The 27,718-nt window shown below is 37.1% G+C and overlaps 1 protein-coding gene across 5 annotated transcripts in view; it reads left to right on the forward strand.

Annotated features, from left to right (window-relative positions):
- gab1 (GRB2-associated binding protein 1) overlaps positions 1 to 26,746 on the forward strand; it is a 54,215-nt gene extending 27,469 nt beyond the window's left edge. For 2 of the 5 annotated variants that reach the window (XM_079264869.1, XM_079264873.1), the window contains 12 exons: positions 8,821 to 8,949; positions 9,712 to 9,877; positions 14,593 to 14,821; positions 15,005 to 15,091; positions 15,582 to 16,267; positions 17,092 to 17,186; positions 18,028 to 18,325; positions 20,797 to 20,889; positions 22,548 to 22,641; positions 23,218 to 23,341; positions 25,247 to 25,375; positions 25,464 to 26,746. In XM_079264869.1, the coding sequence (XP_079120995.1) occupies positions 8,821 to 8,949; positions 9,712 to 9,877; positions 14,593 to 14,821; positions 15,005 to 15,091; positions 15,582 to 16,267; positions 17,092 to 17,186; positions 18,028 to 18,325; positions 20,797 to 20,889; positions 22,548 to 22,641; positions 23,218 to 23,341; positions 25,247 to 25,375; positions 25,464 to 25,622 (2,289 nt within the window). In that variant the 3' untranslated portion in view covers positions 25,623 to 26,746. Of the gene's footprint in view, positions 1 to 8,820; positions 8,950 to 9,711; positions 9,878 to 14,592; positions 14,822 to 15,004; positions 15,092 to 15,581; positions 16,268 to 17,091; positions 17,187 to 18,027; positions 18,326 to 20,796; positions 20,890 to 22,547; positions 22,642 to 23,217; positions 24,271 to 25,246; positions 25,376 to 25,463 lie in introns of those variants that run through there. The other 3 variants (XM_079264870.1, XM_079264871.1, XM_079264872.1) reach the window with 3 other exon arrangements.
- The last annotated feature ends 972 nt before the right edge of the window (positions 26,747 to 27,718 follow it).

A 27,718-nucleotide genomic window follows, 5' to 3' on the forward strand; every position in this document is an offset into this window, starting at 1 on the left:
TGAGTGCTAAAATCTCTGACGCTCTTGACACTCCTCTTAGAACAGCCTTTGTTCAGGAGTTTTGCAGACCTCATATTCAGGCAAAGGGACACAAAATAAGCTTTAAAAAAAAGCATATTTATTCACCTTGTTTTAGTCAAATCACAGTGCGTCAGAATATTTAGGAGTTTTTTGTTGTTTTTTAACCTCTGCTTCAGCAAATTGAACAATTGGACATTTGGGGCTTCACCCCCAACCACCCTTAACCCCCATTTGTAAAAGACATGACTCATGACTTGAATCTACATTTCCAGCATTGATGATGCTGAGGAAGAAGAGTACTGTTTTGGGGTTGCTGTAGTTTCCGTTAAGATATTAATGCAATGCAGAATGAGATTTATTAAGGGGAAATTTTCATGTGCACGACACTTAGTTGTCCACACTTAGTGGACTGTAGATATTAAAGCAAATTAAATATGAGTCAAATGTCACCTGTCATTGCATTAAATAATGCATTGCTTGCCATTTTTCTACATGGACACTGCAAGATTACAAGGTTATCTATTTATATTGTACATTTTTCTCTTCTGTGCCTATGAATCCTTGTAATGAGCTCTTGAGAGTGCAGAGATTAATACTTACACCCTGCTTACTGCAGCATTTTTTCATTTCCTGTTGGGGAGATGTGTACTGTGTCAGTGTAAAACTAAACAAGAAAGGTGTTTTGTTTTTTTTTCTTTCTTTTATTATTGCCATCTTTTTTTTATTGACTGATCACAAAAGATTGACATTATTTGTCACCATAAAATAATCTTGTGCTGATTTCTGATAGATAAAGCAGAAGCATATATTATTTTTGTTATCACTAAAATCTTGACCTTCTCGACTTTGACTCCAGCCAATGCACACTATGCCCTGTCTCCTCACGGCTCTATCCATCACAGTGTGTTTTTCAGAGGAACAAACAGAGAAGCTGTCCTAGTCAGGATGAGTCAGTGCAGCTGGGGTGCAGGTCATTTACCCACAGCCCACTCAGATGGGACAGATGGCTCAGCCAGTCGCATACTGATACATGTAAACCATGCCTCCATATTTAAGCTAACACTAAGACTTAGTTTTTGAACAGGAGACACATCACGTTGCCACAGCAAGGATCACTAATGCCCAAAAGGTTATAATTTTTAACCAGTCGAATCTGTGAGAATTTCATCCGTAAAGGTATTTAAATATTTTTCCTTTGTCCTTTTGTGAATGATGTACACGAGATTAATAGCAGAATGGTCCATGCAGAAGATCTTAAAAGGTCCTTGCTGTTTACTGATATTGTATGACTGGTAAGGCAGACTTTTGTAAATGGATAATATTTTACTCTTACTTGTTCTTTGCCTTGATAGTAATCAAGTCAAATGTTGCAATAAATATCAAAAAGAAATGTCCCAACACCAAAGCCCCTTTCGTTTTGGTTTTGTATATATGGGAGAGCGCCTTTAGAATTTAGAAACCAAATGAGAATGGTTGATACTGGGAAATAGACTTATATAAGCAAATAAGAAATTGACTCTTTCAATCCATCCTGGTTCACTTTCTACTGTTGCCGTCTCACAGTGCTTGTCCAGTGTCATTATTAAGAAGGAGCAGATAATGTAACAGCAGCTCAAAGCCTTTAGCAAATGATAAGCATCGGTTTTATTGTTCAGTTGGCTAAGGTGATCTAATTGCTTCACTTTGTTGTTGAGAAAACCTATTGTGCAACAAAACTTGAATCTCCTAATACTCATTTAATTACAAGATTACCCTGACCCCTGTGATGTGGGTCATTGGACAAATTATGAGCCGCCTCCACTGTAACTTTTAACTCCTAAAATAAGGATAATGGTAAAGACTTGTCCTGTGTTGAAAGTGTTATGTAACCATTACTATTTTAGACTTAGTAAGATTGCTGTTGTGATTGGTTATGTAAAAGCACCAAAATACTTAATTAAACATAATGGTGACCTGATATGTTGTACTTTTATGGAAAAGCTCTTAAAACTGTTTAGCAAGCCTTTGTTTGGTTTGTCTCTCTTAATTTGATAGTCTTTTCTGTTATTAAATTTAAAAAAAAAAATCAATTGCCAATAAAGACATACAAGTTCTCCTCCTAGACTTATTCAAGAGCTTTATGTTGTAACATATTTATCATACACTTTAGTTGTGTTTATCTGGGTCTAAACATTCATGGGAAAATGATGTAGTTTGTTTGCTTACTATAATATTGGTAAATAATTTATCCCATTGTAAACTTCTTTTCTTTCCTAACACAAAATTAAAGAGTGTACCACCAAGTTTTTTTTGCTCATGTTTTGTGTTCATAGCCAGCATAAACCCCAGAATCCCTGCGACCCTGAATTGGATTAAGCGGTTTAGAAAATGAATGAATGAAACCCCAGAATTGATCAAAGTCTTTTAAATCATGTTACTATATGCATATCATTATTTACAGTGAATTTGTAGCATCAAACCTTTTCTGCTTTATAATAAAAGGGATCTGACCACATAGTGCAATATTGTGACTGTACTAAGGCTGACTGAAACACATGGAGCTTCTGAAATGGAAATGATTTAATGTTATAAGTGTAAGAGAAAGTACACCTATTTATGTCCTGACAAGATTATTATATCTAATCCTAGAAATTCTCCAGAAACAAAAGCCAGGTTACCATCTTTTAGCACTGAGATGTTGAAGATCAGTTGAAGTGTGTAGCTTAACTGCCAATGATTACTATATTGGCATGAATGCACTTATAATGCCTTTTATGATGCATTAAGGCATCTAAATCATTAAATACAATTAGCCTTTTAGAGCAGTTAAAGTGGGAATGGTGAAGCTTGAGTGGAGTTGGATGTTTTACTAGTTTTCAAATTTAACTTTTCACATCATATTAACTAGCAATGCTTCAGTCCTTTTGGTTTGTTTTATGTTCTTTTGCTAGAAAGGACACATCATTACACAAGCAAGGCTAAGAAGCTGCAGTAGGAAATTTTGGTATCTATTTATTCTGAGTAAGTTGGCATTCACAATTGACATTATGTTTTTTTTGGCTTAGAATTGCAAGGGAAGAATGATCCCACAATAACAAATACTATTTACTGAGGTTGTTTTTAAGCTTTTTTCTTGAATGCTTGCTGTCCCATAACTTTTTTTTTAGAGCTTATGTGCTGTGATGACATTTTTTTTTTTTTTTTTTTTAAATGACAAGCAGCAGGATGACCATTTTGCTACTTAGATGAATTACAGTTTGACTGGACATATGTAGGCTTGTCACTTTGATAGTGAGAGGAGCGATTAGCTAACTGAGTCACTACAACATGTTGATTCCTCTCTTACTCATCTCTCATGATCAGTTTCTCTTGCAGTTAACATTTTCCAGACAGTCCTGACAAGCTCATCAGATGTGGAATCGATCGTTTTGGGCTATTTTAACAAACTCTCCTTTGCTTTATCACTGTAGAAAGGACATAGGACGTAAGAGATAGTTGAGCCAAGAATTAATTTTCATATCTTAAAAAAAAAAAATTAAGTTAGGTGCAAACTAAACAACTATAGGTGCAGTTAAATAACACATAATGACCTGAATACTTGACAGTTTCACTATACTCACGTAATTTAAGTTCTGAGCAGTTGTCTTTCCTTCTGATGTTTGTAATAGAAAATCTGTGCTGACTGGAGGGTGGCAACAATGCTCAATGTCAGAATCATAACTAATAAAACATCTAAACTTTTTACTTTCTTCATTTCCCAATTTCATGAGTAAAAGATGCACAGTCCCAATTTTTTTTACTTCTGATACAGTTATCTGTGATTTATAACTGGCCGATACCGATCCCATACCAAGACAGAAAACAGCACTGACTTACCTAACAAACTGTTTCATTGTGTTAAAGAGACATGGATTATTCTTGTGCAAAGCAACATTAGACTTGATTTAAGAATTTTGTTGCTGATTTTTAAAAACAAAAGATATAAATATGCTAAACTACCTTTTTAACAGCTTTCACAATCTTAAATAAGCTCATCGTTTCAGTATTTTTTATGCTCTCTAATATGTGTTTGTAGTTCAGGTAGAGTCATCTCAGGCAAATGTTTACAGCTAACCATATCATACCATGGCTTCAGCTGGAATCCTTGTCCACCCAACTACCAAGAGGCTGACCACCCATAACAATAAAGCGTCGTATCATCTGTGATTTTTGTTGGTAGCACACTATGGGTGTGTTATCTTAGGTACTTAGTGATTTGATTGGATTACAATTAAGGGTGCATTGATTATTTATTTGATTATTTTCAATGTGTCTATTTTCCCTATTCAGTACTTAATACTTAAAAAATTGTAGCTGTGTTCCTGTCCATTAATTATGAAAAAAATATATTTTTAAAACATTTACAAACCAATACTGAATTGACACGTGCCGTATCACGATCAATTGATTAAATAGATAATTGGCCCATCCATATTGTACACTATTAGTTAGAAACACTTTAAACTGCAGAAAGGAAAGCGATAAAGTTAGCTTCTTCATACTGCCTCCTTTTTGTTTATTTCTTTCAACAAACTGTGTACCACTTAGAGATAACTCTCTAGAGATGCTTGATTGGAACATTCACTGCATAGGTACTGCGTGTAGCCATCAGATGTGTTGGCTGCGAAAAAGTTACAGATGACTGATCCTTTCACTTGCGTTGTTGGCACATTCCCTCAAAGTGCACAGCATAGAATTACACTGAATAGATCTCTTCCTATAGATTGGGCCAGATGTAAACAATACCTAATGTAGAGTTTTTTTCAGTATAGGTACCAATGCCAGTATCGAATTCATAATTCGTTTTTCACCTAATTGAAATGTTATGCAGCCAAATACATCCTCACTTGCCATGCTGTTTAAATCTTCATGAAACATATTCAACAGCACACAGAAGTTCCAATATCTTTTCACACATCTTTTGAAGGAAATTGCTTTATTACTAGTGTGTCACATCTGCGTGTGATATCGTACTTAGCATTGTAGAATGCCCTTTATCTTTTTCTTTTTTCTTTTTGGAGTTACACTGCATTGTTCTTGCATCTCTGCTCCACCTTTGACTTTGTCATGCTCCAGTGATCTGGGGTCAGGAGGCCTCTGACAACAGCATGACTCCACTCAGTTGGCATCTTCTCTCTAGGCTCCCACCTCCCCCTCCTCTGTCATCATCTTAGTGAGCCCCCTCAATGCCCCCTCTGTCTGCCCCTTTTAGGCTGTAGGACCTGGGTGGGCAAATAAGAGTTTGTCTTCCTGTGTCTCATCCTATCAGAAGACACAGTTACAGAAAAGAAGGGTGGAGGATAAAAAAAAAAGGGGGGTTGGCAAGCACAACTGCTTTGCCAGGGGTGCCCTCCCCATCTTAGTCCAGTGTCGTCCCATGCTGTCCCATTCCCAGTCCTGGGGTGGATAACACCGGACTCCCACAAGCTGAAATGGCCTCTGTGAGTTGAATAGTTCAGAATTTAATGACTTTTGAAGGAAGACTGGAATAGACACGTGTGCTGCTGTTTTTAAACACTTCTGTCTGGTTGAGATCAACCTTGGTTTGACAGCTGATTCAGCTCTACACTAGCTATGGAATATGCAAAACAAAAAGCAGGACTAGAGACTTCACCATAACCTGCATGAGCAATGACTGGAGGTATGTAACTGTGAAACTGCTCAGCGTTTGTGTGTCTGTGTTATTCTGTCACTCCAGACTACTGAGCCATCCTGGCACAGTCATGTTCCTATTCAGTATTTTTCTTTTGGTAGGACTTTTGTGTAATTTTCTTTAAATGTAATGTTTTCCCAAAGTTGATTAGCAAGTCAGTCATCCTCAGTAGTTTTGGGTCATGTTTGGCCATGTTCACTTGTTTCATTGAATCATAGTAGAGAGATTTATTTTTTCCTCCTAGCAGTAATGCATAGCAGATGTCCTCCAATAAAAATACTCTCTTGTTAGTTAAATTTTAAATTGATTCAAGTCCACCACGAGTAAATTAGAAGTTCAGCCTGAATGGAAATGAATTTAAGTGAATGGGTCCATATGACTTAGTTTTATCAGCCGAGAGTCAGAGATGTTTTATATGCAGACCCTTTTACAGTGTGAAAAAGCTGTCTGGTGCCTGTTCTCCCACTTGGAGAGTCCAAATGCACTTATAATTGTGTTGTTTGTATTTCCAGTGCAGCTTTGTTGGACGTAGGGGAGAAATCTGATTACTGGCTGGTACTAGAGTTTAAATCTATTGGAGTCCATGCAAGTATGTTCTTGTGCCATTTGACTTAATGCAAGTTCTGTTTCTTTTCCTGATGACTTGTGTATTTAATCATGGTTCATGCATCCATATTAGTGACACACATCCTCCATCACGTGGAAGTAATTGTACTTTCATCTACCTTGGTTTACTGCTTTTATTTCTGTCATTACTGAAACAGATATTTGACCATTCCAAATGTTGAATGGATGGGCTGCATAAGTTGTAAAAACAGCAGAAGTGTATGTAATTGTGCATTCAAAAATTTGTGTGAATTTTCACAGATGGAGGAGAAAGGGTTTAGCTACCACACAGCTTGTCATCCTAGAACCATGACAGCATGTAACCATGCTAATATGGCAGTGAGCAGTGGGTGCAGATTTTCTTCAGGTTGGTTCTTGAAATGTAAATTTACTTTTTGTGATAGATCCCCAGCAATAATATATGATATATGATATGATATATGGAACAAAGTAACCACAAATAATTTTTTGTGGTGAAGTAGATTTTGCTTATATCCATTCGTTAATTTATTTTAATTCCTTTTTTATCAAGTGACTTAAAATTACTTTATGAGATCTTTGTGTTATTTTGTTATAGTTGATATATTTTCATTAATCGTAAAGAAATTGCAGATCAGGAATATTTGTACAATTTGTTTTCGATTGAGTAGTCCTATATAAAAAACATTTCACATTATTTTTTAAAGAACAAAGCATAACAATCTCACATTGTTTCAAAATACTTTTGATTTAATGATTAACACACTCTTCTCTTTGGGGTTTTAATTGATTGACTTTTCCTGAATTTCTAAAGGATCTAAATTTCTAATCTATGGCTGCACAGCAGTTTTATAGAGCAGGTCTTACTCACGTTCATCATGAGCATTAAAAAACTTTTGCAGTTGTCAACACGCTCACCCTGGGCGGGCCTGGCCTCACTGTAACCCAAGCTTTTGGTCCTTCTGTTCCCCACAGGGTAACATGACCCAAGATTGCTTTGTCATATGTAGGAGAGAGGGGTTCCCTCTCCACACCCACAGCTTTTGTCGAACCAACACAACTCTGACCACCAGTGTTGTTTTTGCACATCACTTTAGCTTTTACAGTTAGATTTGATATTGAAGTGGACCTGCCTCAAAGGATATAGCTGTAATAAGTTTAACCCTCATTTGAAGTATGTGGGTGTGTTTGTGATTACACAATACAGGCCTGTTATGCTAGAATGTGAAACGTTCTGCATTTCAGTATGCGATTGGAAATCTTATGTTTGTGTGTTCAAACTTGTAAATTCAAGAGCTTTGTAACTCTCTTGGTGTCTTCATCCTGTTTGTGAAGCGGAAAGGTTGAACGCTCTTCGCAGTCTCTCTGTGTTGGGCTTGGCCCGTTAACAAAGGACACCCTGTGGAAGGAAAAGCAGCCGAAACATGACTATAACAATCCCACAGCATTGTTGATACAGTCAAAATCTAACACTCAGATAACAAAGCTTTTGGTTACATTCCTCACACTCTTTTGGTATGTTTCTTCATCAGTCTGATTCCAGTGTGTTGGGGTTCTGTTTAATAAGTCCCCCCTATGATTACTCCAACGTTTCTGGCATTCACTTCAGCTTTTTATTTTTAGTGCCTTTGTGTCACAATTCAGGGTGTGAATCCTGCATAGAGTTTCTAGAAATACTTGCACATTCTTACTATAAAGTGGTAGAAGGAAGGGTAAAATGCAGATAAATCCCATATCTTATAACAGACTTTTCTCTTCCTTCTCAAACAAGTCTTGCAAGTATTTTCTGGCATGTTTATTTTGAACCATGAGCCAAAACTTTCAGCCCAAGCACATTGAGGTTGGGCATGGTAGCAATATTCTTGATGTTTTTTGAGTCTGCATTCAAGATTATTCCTACTAAACACTGTTTCTGTATAAAACAGCAAACAGGAATCTGTTTATTGCCAAAATGAGACTGTATTTTAAAGACTTGACATAGTGTGAATAACCTTATTGTCTTTAAAACAATAACTCATAACAATAACTGCTCATTGTCTGTCATTATCTAGAAATAAGGTTGTTGTGTAAATGCTGACTAAATACTTTGTATAGAGCAGGTTAAGCTGAAGATTTATTCTGCTTATACCTATTTCTTTTGCCTACTGATGTCTGAATATTAACTTTTAGGAGGCGTTGAATGCATTTTTTTTTTACACACAGCAAATTGCATTTGAAAGAGAAGACCTAATTGCCTGTTTCTCTTTATAGGTTTGGTTATTCACTTCAGTCCGGGTGCTAGACCAAACTATGTGGCTTTTGTTCTGGATATCCCAGACACATATTTCTGGTTGCGGGCCTCTTCCCTCTGGCTCTCAGTATTCTTTAGTCAGGGCAGTGCAGCTGGTGGAAGAGAGAGACAGAGAGAGACGAGCTATGCTAGGACACATTGGCTAAACAGACAAAAATACAGCGTTGGTCAAGCTGTGGTAAGCTTGGAATGGAGCTGTCATTGTGACAACATACACATAACTTTTGGCCTAATTTCTGTGCTCACCTTGCAGGCATGGAAGAAGCGGTGGTTTGTTCTTCGCAGTGGCCGTCTGACAGGTGACCCAGACGTGTTGGAGTACTACAAGAATGACCATACCAAGAAGCCCATTCGTGTGATTGACCTCAACTTGTGTGAGCAGGTATGGTTAGCCACCCTGCAAACAGAAGAACCCAAGGTCTAAGTTTCTGAATAAATAAATTAGATGTACACTAAAAGTTTGTGTGAACAGCAATAGATTTAGGATGTTTTCCAATGACCAAAAGTGATTTAAACAACAGATAGAAACTGGTACTTACCGGCCACTGGGAAGCCTAAATGGTTGAGACTAGTCCTGGCCTGGGACCTGGCCTGTGGCGCTTTGCTGCCTGTTGCTCTCCACACTCCTCCAACCTCCTCTTTCCTGTTGAACAACTTTTAGATATGAACCACTTGTGCCCAAAAATTCCTTTTTAGACAGTAAGTCATACCATTTTGAAGATCCAGTGAGACTGAATATTCAAGTTTGAGTATATTCATAAAGTAGACAAACACTTCTGTAAAGTCATCCATGTTGGGTGAACTTTGACTTCTGTAGTTTAAAAACATGTTAGGGGAAAAAGCAAGAACATTTCATGACCTACAAGCAAGCAGTTTGCAGGCATGAATGCAAAATGATAAAATCTTCAGTTTAGCGTCACTCAACATTTTCCATAAACTGTAGTTAAGAGGCTGTTGCTCTGTCAGGTTGGGGACCTTACTTGACATCTCTGTAATGGCAATCAAGAATTACAAAATAGTTATTTTAAAAACAATTTCCACTGTTAATACTTTTACTGACTAAAAGATATTTAGTCCTCTTTTTTTTTTTTTTTTTTCCTTGGCTGATGCCATATTCATGTAGCTGAATGGTTTGTCATCCTAGGTGGACGCTGGGCTGACATTCAACAAGAAAGACTTGGAGCACAGCTTCATATTCGACATCAAGACGATCGATCGCGTCTTCTACCTGGTGGCTGACACTGAAGACGAGATGAATAAGTGGGTTCGCCACATCTGTGACATCTGTGGTTTTAACCCCACTGATGATGGTAATTATTATATATTTGGTAACACATCAGTATTTTAGTGGTGATATTAACATACACAGCTTTTATTAGCTGTTAGCTGATGTCATGTTAACTAAAAAATATATTATAACATCAGAGTTTCTGATAGATTAAGTCATTAATTTGTGCATATTCTCACCCTCATCCTTTAAGTGTGGCCCATTCTGTAAATATTTTCCATGACATTTGTCCACAGCTCATTAATAAGTTTACCTATTTAACATTTAGGGTGAAAAAAAGTGAAATGAACTGTGTTGGTGTCGTGGTTAGCACCAGAATGGTGACCCGTCAGAGACGTAACCTGCTTCTCGTATACTAATGGCTCCAATAGACTCCACCTTCTCTGCAAATAAGCAGCAGAGAACATTATTTCATGAATATCTAGTTTATATAAACAAACGTAACACTTGCAAACCAGCAATGAATTTCCAGTTTTCAGCTTTCAGGGTGTTTTTCATTACCATCCAGTCATCATCCATACAGACATACTGTATTGTAATAACACAACACTGGAAACTTAGCAATTTTAACTGATGTCTTTGCATTTGTTTGATGTCTTATGTTGCTGTGGTGCTTTTTTGAATGTCTGCATTGCTGCTTCTGCAGTAGTTTAAAAAAAATCAGCTGAATGTGCCAGAAGGCCTCTCTTCAGCATAGTTCCCAGCCATGGTCTAATGATCCATGTGTTGATCCATGTGTTGCATTGAGGCTCATGTTACCACTGCTCCCAGTGCTGGATAATCAAAGCATTGTGTGTCTGTAGGTCTCACTGTCCTTCTATTGCTCTTAGTCTCTTATCTGGTTTTCATATGCTCTTGTTTGTATTCTCTTGTTTCTCATTCTTGCTCTTGGAGTTTTTAAGCCTAATCACAGCATATATTTGAGCTCAGTTCTCAGTCTTCTTTAGTTCCTTCTCTTTGTCAAGGTTGAGATCTTTCACTTGTTCACTGTTTTACAAAGCAAACCACTAAGATACCTTTTGGAAGAAGGTCATTTTCATACTTGGCAAGCGAGTCACTTATTGTGCTGTTGCAAGGTTATTCTCCAAACTCTGCCTCCACATTTCTTTATACATAGCTAGTGTTATAGGGCAACCCTTATATCAGCAATTATGGCTTCTCTTAAACAGAGTTACGGGAACTGTATTTTAAAACCTTGCAAGCAAGCAGCAAGACTTCTCAAGGATAAACTGGGTATAAAGACATATTCTAGTAGAGAGGCCTTCTGAGCTTTTCCTATAAAGAATGTCCTTGGCTCTCTTTCTGTTTGCACCTCTCTGCATGCAAGACCCAACTCCCCCTCATCTGTTGTGTGTGGCCACACTACATGTAGAGTGCTTCATAGCCGAGCAGATATTGGAGGAAATAACATTAAGAGTGCTGGAATAATGGAGGCTCTCAAAAATGGTGTAGGAGGTATAGATTAATACACACAGTGGGGATTTTCCCTTTTCTTCTATAAATCACTAAAGCTTCAACAAGAAAATGGCAAAAAAAAAAACCAACGTTAATGCCATGACAGAAACGAGGGCTCCTGTGTAAGAAAGATTTCTTTTTCTGGAAGAAATCTGAGTAAAATATTAGCAAGAAAGTTTCAGTTTTTTCTTTATATTAAGCAGCAAATATGAACAAAAGGGGTTTGCAGTCTTTATAACAGCAACTAAAAAGATACGAAAAAGAGATAGCAAAGCCATTGAGCATGTTGATGGAACCAAACAGACTTATAGCTTTAAACAAATCTATAGATTTGTCTGATTTTTCAGCTGCTTGATGTGTTTGCTGACACTCTTGTTGAGTTTAGTCACCTGTGTGGGTATGCACACGTGCGTCTGTGTATGGCATCAGAATGAAACTCCACTGTTGACACAGAGCAGCTATGACATGTTGATGTCATAGCTGCTCACAGCTATGTCTTTTTTTGAATTCAGATAAATAACATCAGACCAAAATGACGTTAGCGGAAACCCTGTGGTACTTAAAATGATCGTAATTAAAATAATTACGTTCTTATGAGCAACAGATATCTAAATGATGCTAATGCTTTTAGTTTTATTCCACTGTAGTCCACTATAACGTATGTCATAACTCATTGTAAAATTCTCAGCTTCATCAAGTGATAGTTTATATACTGAGAGCAAGACTCAATTAAAAGTAACAAAGTGACAAGATGGCTGTGCTTTTGGAACAATAGTTGCAACAGAACTGCTATTTTCTGTTTTGCATCGGGCTACATTACTGTGTGTAATCTAGTACTTGAAAGTACATAAAAAATGCCAGTGGAAGTTCTGTGGTTTTTGTACCAAGACAAAACTGAAAGCAAAAAATTGACATAACTTGACCTTTGAGATAGTAGTTGCGATAATACTTCTAATTTTCTGTTGCATTTGCGTACGTAACAGTGTGTAATCTTGTACACAGTAGAAGTTTTGCACAGTTTTTGTCAGAGGATTGTCTTTTGCATCGGAGTTGTCATGTTCATGGAGGTATTTGCTAAAGTGTAAGCCTTAGTGTTTAGTGGAGTATTTACACTATTACTCCAGTAGTTTTACTTGTGATTTAACAGAGCAAACCCTCTGATGGGATGGTCTGTCCATGTCCCCTTAGTTACTCTCCTCGTCCTTTTTTTTAAAATTTTTTTTATAGCTACTTGTATTTGTCCCACTCCTGTCAGCTGTTAGATGTAAAATCACACCAGTTTTAGAATATAAAGATGTAGATAAAAATCATTGTCATAGCTCTCAGTCTAGTGGAACAGTTTGCGTAAGCAGAGGATTAAATAAATTAAAAAAAAAAGGCTTTTCAAATGTTCTAACTCACCTTGTGATAAAGCAGAGACCTTGATGAAATTATGTCTGAGAAGAAATGTGGGAAGTTTAAAAAAAAGAGAGAAAAAAAGGATGAAGAAAAAGCATTCAGACTCAAAATGTATGAATAAAACTTTTAGTTGGGTCTTGTGTTAATGCTGGGGATAAACGGCCTGGTAAGAATACTGGGTGATGGTGCTTTTGTGAATGCCTCTGTGTGCTTCGATTAGAAGCCAACTGTTTGCACCACTGCTCCCCACCTCATGAGCCATATTTGAAAATAATTTATTTCCATTTGGGGTTTCTATCCCAGAGAGAATATGTTCCTTTTTGTCTTGTTAGATTAGTTGAGGAGGTGTTTGTCACTGACTTGCAGGTTTAATTTCAATGTACATAGCATAGAGATAGAAATGTGACACTTGTCCTTGTCCTGCTTTTTTTATGACAACAAACCAACATACAGTCCATTAGCTTCTCAAGTTCATACATTAATAAAAGATTAATCTATTGCTGCTCAAAATGTTGTTAAAGACTGAGCTGCTGCATTGAAAATTGGGTTGCTAGGTAACAGTTTGAGTCTTGAGTTTGCTCTGCCAGAGTTGGCGTTTGTAAGACAACTTAATGTTTAGGTTTTTTTGCCTGATATCATACATCAGCTAAATAACCTATCCAGTCTCCACACAACAGCAGTTGGTCCCGGGGTCGTCTTGATTGTCTTCTGGGTTCATTTTGAACCGAGAGTTTAAATCAGTCGGGCAGATTTTCATGGCAGGTGGCCTTGCAGATATTAGAAATAGCAAGCCTTATTTCCTTACTCATAGATGCTGAAAACGTGTTAACCTATGTGGGTGGTTGTGGTACTGTTGTCTGTGCCGGGATGTGCATTACATGAACTGTCACATGGCTTGTGTGTACGTTTTTACTGTTATTGTCCCAAACTATATTAATGGTAGTCCACATAAAAAAAGTAGCAATGTAGAATATTCAAAAGATCTTGGGGCAAGTGAGTTGATTCAAAACATCCACCTTAGATGGATAAATTAATAAAATGTTTTCCTCACATTCTATATAGGTGCAACTAATGTATCCTAATTACAAAAAATGTTTTGCATGAGTAAAGTGAATTTTTTAAAATCTGATGTACTCTTTTCTTTCCCTTGAAGCCCGTGGTACGATTTGTTGTCTGCTTATCCAAATCTGACTAATCTTTTTTTTTTTTTTTTTTTTTTTTTAATTTAATATCAGTTTAGCCTTTCTTGTCACAAAACGTATTAATTCTGTTATTGCTCTTGAAAGAATAGTCTATTTTTAATTGTGAAGGTTGAAGAGTTTGCTTCTGTTTTTGACAGAGACTGTTAACCCTCTGATGCATGAATTGTTTTAATACGACACATTTTTTCACATTCAATAATTGAATTCTGCGAAATGAACAGAAACGCTTCTCTTTAAAATTGTTTGACTTTGTTTATTTTATGCATTTATTCTATAAAAGCATTAATAAAATAATGTCATATTTATATGATAGAAATATTGCAATAAAATGGACTAGTAGCATTTTCTTGCCCTGTTTACCACTGAACTAAACTTTGCATTCATGTGTATGTATGATATTTATACTATTTTTGTTTGTTTTTTAGTGAGTGGCAGTGTATTAGTGAATTGGGTGACTTAAATGTCCATTTAAGTATCCACCCTCACCCATGAATATGCTTGAAAACAGCTTTTAAATGGTTGTCCACTGCAGTGGACACGATGCATTAAAGGGTTCATACTGCGGCTAAAAAAGTCTTTGATTATGGTTTACCTCTTGAAATGGTGAACACGCTTCTGTCACACACACATACTAAACAAAGTGACATTGATAGGTGATAACTCAACCTCTCTCCCTTTCCAGATGCTGCAAAAGCTGCTCATCAGTCAGCCATCGGGCGTCTTGTGGTTGACACGCCCCCACACCCAGCTCTGGGCAATATTGTTGGTCCAGCAGCATCAGCGTTGTCTGGTGTGCCACCTCCATACCAGCCAGTTAGTGTGCGACACCTGGACTCTCAGTCCAGCTCAGAGGAGCCCCAGGATTACCTGTGGCTTGCCAACTGTGAGAGCAAAAAGCCTGAACCCAACAGGTGAGATTAATTGTATTCATTTGCTTCATTTGCAGTGTTGTGGTGTTGATGGTCATATTAGTGTTTGCACTGCTTCCAGACCATTTCTTTTATTTTTTTTTTCCTTTTTTTAAAATTTATTTTATATTTCAACTTTACTGTTACTCTCACCCTGTCCTTGTCTTTACTGTATGGTGTATGTAGCTTGGGGAAGTGTCAGTCTCCACTGGAGGGTGACCAGGAGTATTTACTCCTGGAGGAGTGTGAGAGCAAGACTCCAGAGAGTAGTTTGTGAGTGGCCAGCCTTTTAGTTGGAGCTGCCTGCTGGTGTGGTGTGCTAGACTAATGGCAAGAGTTAGAAGGAAGTCCAGCAGGGAAACACTCTACTTCATATTGATATGACTAAAAATCAATTGATCAATTGATGATTATGATTATTACCGTATGGGAAGAATTATAATTTTCAAATAATTCTGTATATTGAAAAAAAAACTGGTTTTCCCAGCATCATACTAAACTGATATTGTTTTTGCTGGCATGTTTTGAAGTTACCCAGTGGCTTCTTAGAATTTTGGTTTTTCACTTATCTCATAAAGTAATTTTAATTGTGATTATTATTATTTTTTTTTTTTTTACAAAGATTACTAATTGTATTAATAAGTGTAGCTTGTTAACAGAATTGTGAAGGCATGCTTTTTTTGTGACTTTGTGGATTTCTCAGCATCAATGAATGAACATGCTTTACTCTGGGTATTTAATCTTTGGTGCGTTATGTTCTCAGAGCCCATGCCGAATGCTCCAAGTCCACCTCGTCAGAGGCAGACCTGAACGACAACCTCCCGCCTCACCGCACGCCTACACCTTCCGCTTCCTCAACAAAACACACCTTGCACAATGGCTTCTTCGCACAGCATCCAACGCCAGCTTCCGCTCCTTCTTTTTACGACTCCCCTCCTTCACGTGGTGCCTTACTTTCAAATGACGGTAGCCTATATCAACTCCCTCGCAGCTACTCCCAGGACACTGTGCTGCTCCCTAAGTCAGCTTCCTCCCCCCCGGCTCATCTAGACAGCGGAGATGCCTCTGACCTTTATGTCTTCAATACGCCTTCAAGGAAGCACTCAATGGAGACACAGATGCGCAATCTTTCCATCAGTTATGACATCCCACCCACACCAGGTGCAAACTGTACTTACCAGGTGCCTCGCACATTGTCATCATCAACAGGGGTTGGAGGCTCAGAGGGTGGGGGAGATGTTGTGCCTCCTCCAAGGCCGCCCAAACCCTCACTGGGATCCACTTCAGGGCTCCCACCACCCCCTGCTGAGCGTTCACCTACAGACACCTATTGTGTGCCTCGCTCAGCCTCAGAGACAGATGGAAATTACTGTGTACCAACTAGTGCTGGAAGTAAAGCTTTACGCAGCAACACTATCGGTACTATTGACTGTTCCCGGCTTCGCAAAGGTTTGTGTTACTTTTTTTTTCTTTGGTGCCCTTTACATTTTATGGATATTTCTTCTTGATTGCTTAAACTTTGTGTTCACTTGTACACATTCGCCTGCATTTCAACTCACTTGTCAAATCATGTTTTGCTGTGCCCTTACAGTGGTATCATCTGAGTAAAACCAACAAAAGAAAACTGAATGTGTTTAAACATGCAATCCAACATGAGCTGATATCAAACTAAAATTTAACAAGATTTATAGCAAGTTAATCTGCTTTAACAACCGCTGATGCTTATTTTACAAAGGTTAAAAATGGACACTGAAGGCAAGAATAGCAAAATTGCCAAGAGAATAAGGTCAGGTTATTTTTCTCCTTCCCTCTTGTGGTGAAAAATGTAATTGCAGACACCATAGTGTAAATGTCATATTAGGTGCATTTGCATCAGTCCCATCTTCTTTGCCAGACATAAAAAAAATGATTGAGTAAATTTTTTTTAACTGTAATCAAACAGCTGAGTGGGTCCATATACGGAGAGGAAAATGAATAGGAAAAATAAAATATTTGATTATTTTAACACATTTACAAAGTGACTTGTGTCTGCTAGCTTGGCTCAAAATGATTGCTGCACTTAGTGTTTTGCAGCAGGGACACTGACGTTTGTGTTACAGGTTTTTTCTCTATAGTTCTTGGGATTGTAAGTGACATGCATTATCAGCTACTGCAATACTTACAACACAAGAATGGAAGAAGGGGCTACAGCTATGTGTAAAACAGACCATTCACCTATACTGTAATAAAATCACATTACAGTCTTTTTTTGTTGTTCTTGTTTGTTTTTGTAGATTTTGGATCCCAGGACTGCTATGACATTCCCAGATCATTCCCTTCAGACAAAAGCTGCTCATTTGATTTTAATGAAAGCTTCAACAGCTACTTGGTAAGTGTTGTTTCAAGAGTCACTAGTGGACTGTGGAGCACTTCAGTGCACTGTACAGAACTTTAATCATGGTTTTTTTTTTGTTTGTTTTTTTTTTTACAGCAAAATCAAAACTATAATTGTGATGTTTTGACACTTTGGAATGATATTTTTATCATTGTAAAGTTGGGACATTGTTGAATTTGAAAACCTAAATCAAACTACTACCATTCAAAATCTTCTTTTAGCTTTTCAATAAATGGTTAATGGGATAAATAATTAAATTCAAATTAATTTATTTCAATTCTATTCTGGTGTCAAAGTCTTAACTTTGTGGTGGTCATTTCATGGAAGTTGTATCTCATGCTTCCTGAACCACTTTTTAACTTTTTAAACCCAATAAATCCTGACCTTTTCCCCCAGAATAGGCCATGCTATTAGGGACGAAGGGAACCTGATGATGGTTCATTCAATATATTGAGGCAGTTAACTGATCTAATTTTTCTGATTGTATACCAGATCAAATAAGAGCACACCAAATGAAAACGCTGCTTCTACAAGCTCATACAGCAGTCACGAGGAAGGATGATTGTAGTGTTTGTTCTGCTTTTTTCATCCACTTAGGAGTTCATCGCTCTCTATCTGTGAAACTATTATGTTTGTGATGGCAGTAGTGTGTTCGAATTCCTGGCAGCATTTAGTTTTTGTCATAATTCTTTCTCAAACAAAGCCTTTGAAATTTGAAACCAGAATCTGTGAACAAAATCTTTGACATTCATTTTGTTCATCAATCGAGAAATACTTTTGCGTCATTTGAACGTTTTTGATTAAATGGCTCCATCGCTTGTCTTTTGACCTCCAGAAAAACAAAGGAATGATGCCAGTGGGTCATTCTGCCGAGGAGGTCAACCAGAACTATGTCCCTATGAGTGTCAACTCCCCATCGCACCATCACTCAGGCAGTTTGCAAGAACCAGTGCATGAGACTAACTATGTGCCCATGACCCCAAGCAATTTGGAGTTCTCCTCCCTGGGAAAACAGGTTCCCCCACCCGCCCACATGGGATTCCGTTCAAGTCCAAAAACCCCCCCTCGCAGGCCAGTGTTGAGTGATTGCCAGCCACCACCTGTGGACCGAAATCTCAAGCCTGATCGCAAAGGTGAGAGAAAATTAAATGTGCATGCATGCATGGTTGTGACTTGTTTAATACATATTCAGTAGTCTTGGTTTGATTTGTACTGGACTTTGTTGCTCCTCTTAACTTTCTTCAGCAAGCCAAGTTTTAACTAATGCTACATTTCATGCTTTGTCTCTCACCACTGGTTTTAAAACCAATAATACATCATTTCACTGTCAGTGTGGTCATCTTATACTTTACTAATGTGGGAAATGCATCACTTTGTTTGTCTGGTGTCACCCCTGTCTCTGCCTGTTTGAGGAGTGTGTATATGTATTGTTTGTGTGTGTGTGTGTGTATATATATATATATATATATATATATATATATATATATATATATATATATATATATATATATATATATTTTAAAAAAAAATACGCACACACTGCTCAAACAGTTTATATTCTCCTACATCTCACAAAGTTAACTGTCTAAAGCACATTTGGCTTTTGCTGTGAGGCACTGTTGGTCTTTTTGGAGGGGGCCGGTCCCTGTGCCATGGCGTGACTGCAGCTTGGAGTGGTTACCTCCATCCCCATTGTTCCCATCATTTGAATGGAGCCTTTTCATTAAAGACCTGATGGCAAAAGGATTTTAGAATGTGGACAGTGTGAGCACTGAGCACTGGACAAAAACTATGACAGAAAATGTCTTATAAATTATAGAAAATAGGGTGATTTGATGTTTTATATTTCCTAATTGGAAAATGTACCATTTGGTTTGACTTTACAGCCAGTTGGATCCCCTTTTAGCATTATTCATTGAACAAACTGTCTTAACAAAAGTGTTTTAGCAAAAGAAATGTGCTTCTAATCATCAGATGGTTGTAGTAAATGTATTTAGTAAAAGATTAAAATAACTTTTAATCACAGATTCCAAGACACTTGGAGTTCCTGATGGCTTCTTGATGATATCATTTACATTAAATATAAGCAAAAGCATCTCAAATTTATATAGTCAAAGTACAGCTGCTTTATCTGACAACAGATCAGATAAAGTTCACAGCAACTCATGGAAAAATTGACAGAAGCACCAGTCTTGGAGAATGCTTTCTAAGTTGTTTTAATTTTTCGGATCACAGACATGCTACAAAACAAAATTACTTTAAAGTGACAGCTTTATGGCTTTTAGAAACATGAAAAAGATCAAGAAAAAAAGTTGTGGTAGTCAATAAAAAATGGCTTTTTCAGATCAAGCAGAGAAAAAAAAAGATAGAATCACACAATTCTGAGATTAAAAGGATGAAATCTTGCAAAACAAAACACGACAACACACCACTAGTTTTTTTTAAACATATATTTATCGTTAAATTTTCATTATTACAGAAAACAAATGGAACACAAAACAAGACACATGTAAAAAAGCAAAATACATTGTACCAAAAACTTAAATTCAAGATTAATAGTAAACAACAAAAACATCCTACCGCAGTCAAGAAAGCACAATCCCACCTTTATCAATACAACAGATTGTATATTAATGAAAACGAGACAAAAAAAATCTGGTCAAATTTCTCACTCAACCCTCTACTTCTAAATCTGGCTTTTATACCAGCTTGCAGTCTTTGAGATTTATTCTTCATAAATCTGGAGTATTTGGAGCTACCTTGGAGCTACCTGGGCATGTACACAGCTGTGCTTTGTATTGAGAAAAGTGCATAGGCCAGTTTCAGGCATAGCTAAACCCAGACAGAAATCTTCAAGGCTGATGTCTTTTAACATTTAAAGTAAGACATTCAAATAAAAACTGAAGACAAGTTAATGTCAGATGTCTATTCTCTAATCTTTACATGTTGAAGTGGAATCTATGGATAATTAAAGTAATATAAGTCCCTTTACTGTTCCCAGCACACGATTAATTTCTTTACTATTATTCAAACAAATTCTCTGAGCGATTTTCATCGTTTTTCTCTGCTTTGACTGTTCCAGCTTTAGTTTCAGTAAGCATTTGACTTGCGTTCAAGGCCAGCACCATTTTCATGTGATTCCTTTTAATTAAAGTGATTGTTTGAAAGTATGGCACAGTTTAGGGTTTTGCTCTCGACAGCAGTGCCAATTAATATTGTGCTCAGTTTAAATGCAGGATTGTGTCTTATTGACAAGTAACTGTTCTGCTGTAGATTGATATGTGCTTTTCTCAACATGACCGGATTTCTCGGCGTACTCTCAGTGCTTATACACAGCTAATCGTGCATGCACAGCTGTGATGTCAGTCTTTGTGTGGGAAGCCGTGGTGCATGGAGTGAGGTGCATGTTGGGCAGTGTGGGTCTGCTGTTGTCATGACAATCATCCTCTCAAAGTGTGCTGCTCAAAAAAAGGTGATTGAGTGTACGTGAGGGTGCAGTTTACTTGTCTCTTGCTTTGCATGGCATAGCAATTCTTACTGTAGGGCTGAACTGTTGTGATCACCAAAAATTTTGTAATAAGCCAAGTCTTCTTTCACCAATCAGGTCAGAGTCCTAAAATAATAAGAGCAAAAGGTGTCTGTTTAGAGAGAACGGACTCTCAAACCGTAGGTGAATTCCCAAGGGGACGACGCAAGGGTAGGTACACCACACTGAACTATGTTGTGTATCTGCCTACTTTCCATTCTTTGACTCTCCACACCCTACTCCATCTGGATTCTTTGCATGTTGTAAGTACTGTATCGTGTAATCTCTCTTTTTGAAGACTCTTTGGTTCTGAAAACATGAAATGTGTGAATTAATTCAGTGTTATAAATTCAAGCAAATGATGTGTGAGTGTGCTTGATTGTCATTTTAAGGTTGCAAATAAAAAAATAAAAAAAAAAATAAAAAAAAAAGCATACCATGACACTAATTATTTCTTAAATGCTGTCAAGTTACATACTAACATTTCTCCTCCTGAATGTGTAATTTTGTTTGTTTGTTTGCAGTATAACACATTGTGCTACCATAAAACACATTAAGATGTCACATTATTATCACCAAAACACATGACGATTTGGGTTGTTTAGGTTGGATCTCCTGGAAGCCATTCAACACCAATATCATCTAATGATTATATCCAACAACCAAATCTGCTTGCTTGTTTTTGTTTAGCCTACTTGCAGTATAGTTCGGTAACCTCCTGATTAAAGTATGAACCGTTTCTTAGCAGAGGCTGCGGATAATCCTTTATTTATATTAAACGATAATAATGGGTTTCAATATTAGGTTGATATAAATCACTATATTCTAATTTCTCTCTGGGATAACTAGAATATTTTTCTCTCATTTCAGATAGACCTCTAAACCCTCCACAGTTTTGTATTGTGTCCTGGGTTCATCCTTAACAGGTTTTATAGGTTTTAACAGAAAAGTTATACTTGTATGCAAAAAAAAAAAAAACAAAAAAAAAAAACAGTCATATTATTTTGTTTCTTTCTATCATTTCGTACTCCATCAGAGAATGTCACGTTGATACCGCTCTGTGCCATGTTAAGACAAAGTATTGTAAGGAGCCCTGAATGAGAGCTCAACAGTTGAAGGTTTAAAAGTGAACACAAAGTTTAAGCAATCAAGCTGAATAGTCTTGATTTCAGTGGAGGAAGAGAGGCTCACTTTTTTTGTTAGACGTTGTCTTTTTTTCGTCTGTATAATAACCTTGAGGATTATGTTTTAAATGCACAAACAGGACTCTAAAATCATATCTCAGCTGATATGTACTAAAAATGCAGATTTACATCAACTTGGCATGTGTCAACCTTTGGCTGCTCAGTTTAATTTCTGAATAATGTCCTGTCTACATCGCTCCCTTTCTTTACCAGAGATTGGCTATTTGATAAACATTTCAGGCAAATTACACAACTGCTAACAGACAATGAGAGGGCTTGTGTTACAAGATTGTTTTCCTGTCCCAAAATGCAACACAGTGTGACATAAATTTACCATCTAAGTCTGGTTTAAACAAAACCTGGCTGATATAAAGAAGATCTTAGAAAAAAAATCTGCCAGCAGACTTTCAGCAAAAGCTGGAGCGAAGCATAAATGAGCAACTGTTATTAATTTATTGATCTATGATTTAATTGTCCATAAATAAACAAGGATACAACAGTGTTTTACTTACGTTTTTACAAAATATAAAAAACACATGCACAAAAACAAAACAAAACAAAAAAAGCTTCCAACAATCAATATAGTTACGATTTTATTCCTTGTAGTGAATTAAGTGATTAACTGCTATGTGCTCCCTGTTTTAGGAAAACCTGCTCCACTGGAGATCAAACCACTACACGAATGGGAGGAGTCCTGCACACCTGTCCGCTCGCCTGTCACACGGTCCTTTGCCCGAGAGTAAGTATCTAAAATGCTCTGCAGCATTTTCGTAGTAACACATTGAGCAAACAGCTAAGGACATGTTCTCACAGCTCTGCTGTTCTCAGGGTCTTAGTTTTAGTTTAAAGTGGAGTTGCTGCCACGCAGAGTGGTGTGTTCCTGCAAGTTTAGAAGAATTTTACTTCTGTAAGAAACATTATTTTGGTAAAATGAAATGATGCGCATAGTCTTGCCTGTGCTTCGTATCACTGACACAGAAGGCAGTTGGATGATCTTTTGCGGGTTAAAGGGTCTCCAGTGAGAACATGGCCTTTTGTAGCAGATACAATTAGGTAGACACTAACACTTCATGCATTACTGTAGTCACTGTGTGTCACTGCTCATGCAAACAGGTCTGGGATCTCCCTCCGAGCTACATTACACTGAAGCCAGTTTGTCAGCTTATCTGAGACGAGGCCTATTTTTCTGCTGAATACTGCAGGGACTATCTGGGCTGCAGTGGTTTATAGCTGTTATGTCTGTATTGTGTTTTATGCTCAGCAGAGATTATATTTGCTTGGACGTCGGTGTGTAAACATTTTGAATGCTGCTCAGTTTTTCTAGGTTTCCAATGCCAACGAGACCCCCGTCAGTGCATAGCACGGCCTCCAGCTCTGACTCCGAGGAGTATGATGAGAATTATGTAGCCATGGACTCTAATAAATCCACAGATGAACCAGTATGTAACACACAACTGTCCTATTCTTAAAAAAGAAGTCATGATTTATTCACTTCTCAAGTTTCACATATTAAAAACCAGAAATAAAATCAAGTAAATCATTGAAGAAAATGTATTTATTTACTGTCCTTTGTGCTATTTCTGGTTTCCTTAATCTGGTTTTGACTTTTAAATAAAACCCCCTTATACTTTTCACATGGATACAAAAGTAGGGAAAAGTAGGGTGAGGCAGACATAGTTTGAAGAAGTGATCATCATGCTGTGATTATAAATAAATCACAGTTTTAGTTCTTTCTTCACCAACTTGGTCATCTATAGGTGTGGGCAAAATGCTGGTGGCTGCAGATGGACTCCTCCCCACTGAAACGCCTTTCATTGCAGTTTCCTTTTGTTCTGCTGTCCTGCTTTCTTTACCCTCTTTCTTTTTCTGTCAGATCTTTTCACAGGTTGTTTTATTTTTTCATATGATTTTATCGGTAGGTAAAATTACATCAAATTAACACATATTTCAGCCATTCAGAGGTGACTAATAAGATGGACACAATGTGTAAATACAACTTTGTACTTCCAAAAAAACCCCAAAACACTGGTGTGTTACGGTTTATTTGATTTACTGTTTTCTGATTTTTCTTGCTTTTAACTGCTTGTTTACTTATTCACTTCTTTGATACAAAATGTCAACTTCCTGCTCTTTCATCACTCATGTTCATTTCTTTTCCCCTAGTCTCCTCATGCCCCCCTGGCTTCTGCAGGTTCTGGCTCCATCTGATTTATTTTTCTTGCATTTTGGTCTTAACCACCTACTCTTCTTTTTTTTCCTCCTTTGCAACTGCTTCGCTCTTATTCTGTGTAGAGAGGAGTCCTTCTACTGCACAGTCCCCATCACCCCTGTAAAGAGGGAGGTGGAGGAACTTGACACCATAGAGGAGGTGAGCAGGGTTGCCAGTATAGAAATGCACGGCCTTCCCTGTCAAAGATTGCAGTGTAGCTGTCGTCGTTACTAGATAAGATAAATGGCACAGACTCCCAACACCACCTACAGGATGTGGCTTGGATACAAGGGTTGCAGTAATTTTATTTTTCACTTTTTCATTAGATGTTGTTTATACTCACTTTCCTTATAACTGTATTATAGTTTTCACATAGCCTAGTTCTATTAACTCCACCTTCCTCCTAGATCAACTTAACACTAATTGTTAGTGCAGCATGTAAGAGTTGTCACAATACCAAAATGTGTTTTATTAATGTAAATCTTATTGTTTTAATAGGATGTGGTATTCAAAGAAAATGGTAAAAAGGGGAAATTGCTCCCTAATAACAGTATGTTATAAATGTACATAAATGGGAGCTCTTACCTTGGTTAGGGTTAGAAAATGTGCAGTCAGGAGGATTTTCAGCAAACTGTGTTTAAATAATGAATTGTTCCCATCTTTATTAAGCATCCATACAAAGTATTTCAGAATTTTATTTACTGTAAAATTATCTGAACCACTACCTTATTTCATATAAATGCCCTTAAAGCTATGTAAATGCAAAAACAGCATGAATAATATTAAGATGCGTGGTCTGAACAGATGCATCAAGAATATAGATTTTGCTTCTGTAGTGTCTCCACCCTTGAGCATACCTTGTTAGCCTGCTGACTGTGCATAATAGCGGTAGCTGGATAAAAACAAGTTTAAGCTATCAGTATAAAAGTAGACTAATGTAAACATCTGAGAATTATTTCTGTCTGTATAAAAACACATTAATGACAGTGTTAAGTGCTGTCATACAATTCGTTAATGCTACTAGTTTTAAATATCAATGAATTTTGGTTATTGTGACAACTAATTTGTATGTATTTAGGTATGAGCATCATTTTACTGTGACAATCAGTGAACAAATCTTTTTCTACTCTATCAGATCATGAAACTTGCTGCGCCTGTGCCTGTGGATGGTGGGAGTAGCCCTCTGGTGAAACCAAAGGGAGACAAGCAGGTGGAGTACTTGGATTTGGATCTTGAGTCTGGCACATCTACCCCACCTAGGAAGGTATGTTCATCAGCATCAACATATTAATCATTTTTACATAATTAATGGAGGTTAAGTGGTTTCTGAGAACAGCTTTGCCTTTTCTCAGATGAAAAACAATGGCACTGGCATTACATCATCAGATGAGAGGGTGGACTATGTGGTCGTGGACCAGCAACGCACACAGGCCCTAAAGAACACCAGAGAAGCATGGAGCGAAGATCGTAATTGCACAGAGGCTGATACCCCCTCCAAAGTACCCAAATAAACATGTTGCCTGTTTACTATCAACCCACCTTCCAAACCTGCAAACTGCTGGGCCTCTGATACAAGTGTAGACTCTGGCTTATACTTTAGTCCTGATCCACCATAGTGGCTTCCTGAGTGTTTGAGAGCCAGTGGATCATCATAGCCACTTAAGAGGGTTTAGTTTGCACTGTCAGGCCTCAGAGAGCACTATGTGCATCTGCAGAAAGTTCATGCAGGCCAAGAATAAGCTTTGTGTAATATGAAACAGGTGGAGTGACTGGACTTTAATTTGGGAGGTTTGACTTGAGCTGACCCATGAACTTTGAACTTTCACTGCCTCCTAAATGAATAAGAGGTCCTATTTGTTTTTTTTTTTCTTCCATCTTTTCCATTGCCAGTGGGCTCATCCAGAGTTAACATTTCCTTAAATTGTTATGCTGTTTGGTATTTTTTTTGGAGTGTGAATGAAATCACTTGATGATAATTACAATGTCAATGCAACACTATTGGATAGCACAGAAGGTTAAAAATGTAGATTTTTTTTAGTTTGCTGTTAAATCTGGGTAAAGTTTCAATGAATGTTCACAAGTTAGTTTTGCGATTTCTTTTTTTTTAACTCGCAGCTGGCGGCGCAAGCTTACTCTGATTTGTGTCCTACACAAGTCTACAAATCCCGAGCTTAGTCTGACCGATTTTTCACATATGCATTCATTATTTTCTTTTAAAGCTAAAGCAGTTAGACTTGTTAATTTTAAACATTAACAAGTGCTAAAATGAAGCTTTCAGTTTCACTCAAGGTTTAATCCACTCAATATGTGATTTCCATGTGTTTGGAAGTGGAAATGCTTCAATCTGTAATTGTGGAAGTGCAAAGACTGTACAAAAGTGTTATGTATATAAACAGGAGAAGTGTCCTTTTATTTGTATTAAATATCCACCATGTTTGACTTTAAAGGTATAGAGGTTCTGCAGGGTAGAATTCTGTACCTGTCTTAGATGGTTTCAGGACTTGTGATTAATGAATGAATTACTGTGAGTTTTTAAGAGCGTGACAGGTTTTCTGTAAGTTATGCAAAGTTATCAAACTTAGGTTATAGTGAGAGAAAATCAGGTACTCTTTTTTTTTTTTTTTTTTTTTTTTTTAAATGCATACTAATAAAAGTTTCCATTTTTTATTTATTTTCTCAAGCAATTTCATCAGGCCAATGTCATTATCAGTTTTAGCTCAATTGTCTTGATTTCAGTGGAGGAAGATTTGCCGGAGCCTGTTGAAATGCTTTGCATGACATGCCGGTAAATTAGCTTCATAAGTTAATTTTTCCGTTCTTTCTCTTTTCTCCCTCCTTTTAGGTTTAATTTATTTTAAACGGAACTGGCATACAATTTGGGAAAAATTGTCTCATGTAGACATTGTTTGAGGACAAATTTAGTCTGTCTCCAAAGATCTTCTTCACTAACCCATCATCTCTTCCACAGAATTCCCAGGCATGTGCTACAAGAAAAATCATTGCTGTACATATTTTGCTAGAAAATGTATTAACAAATATCTTTTAAAAGATGTGCCTACTAAGTCATCTTCATTTGACTTCACTTTTTCCTTATTGCAGTTTAGTGATACAGACTGCACAGCTGATTATGCTTTATCTTTTTTAACGAATCTAAACAAAAATGTCAATTTGAAAAGTGGACTAAATAAACCCATCTCTTATGCAAGGTTTTGTCTTTTTCAGTTACGTTCTTCTAATTGGAAAATGAGGAAATATGAGATTGTAGTGAATTAAGTAAATGCCATTTACATGTTATATATACCAGGTAAGTTAGCTTAGTCTACACTTTTGTCTGTTTTTGCCCGATTGGAAAATTGATGAAGCCACTCTTACAATAGGGCTCAAGCACATGGTTAAATATTTGATTTCTGTCAGAATGAATAGTAGCCATTTTCTTTTATAAATGTTATATATTGACCCCGTGGATTTCATCATGTCCCCTGCAATGAAACCCTTTTCATGCAGCATGGTAAAAGTTCAAGCCCTTTGTCTAATTACATCAACCAAGAAACCCTTTTAAGGAAAGAGAATTTAAAAATTCATATATATTGATGGATAACTTCTATCA

This window comes from Telmatherina bonti, assembly GCF_933228915.1.
Source record: "Telmatherina bonti genome assembly, chromosome: 3".
Classification (NCBI taxonomy): Eukaryota; Metazoa; Chordata; class Actinopteri; order Atheriniformes; family Telmatherinidae; genus Telmatherina; species Telmatherina bonti.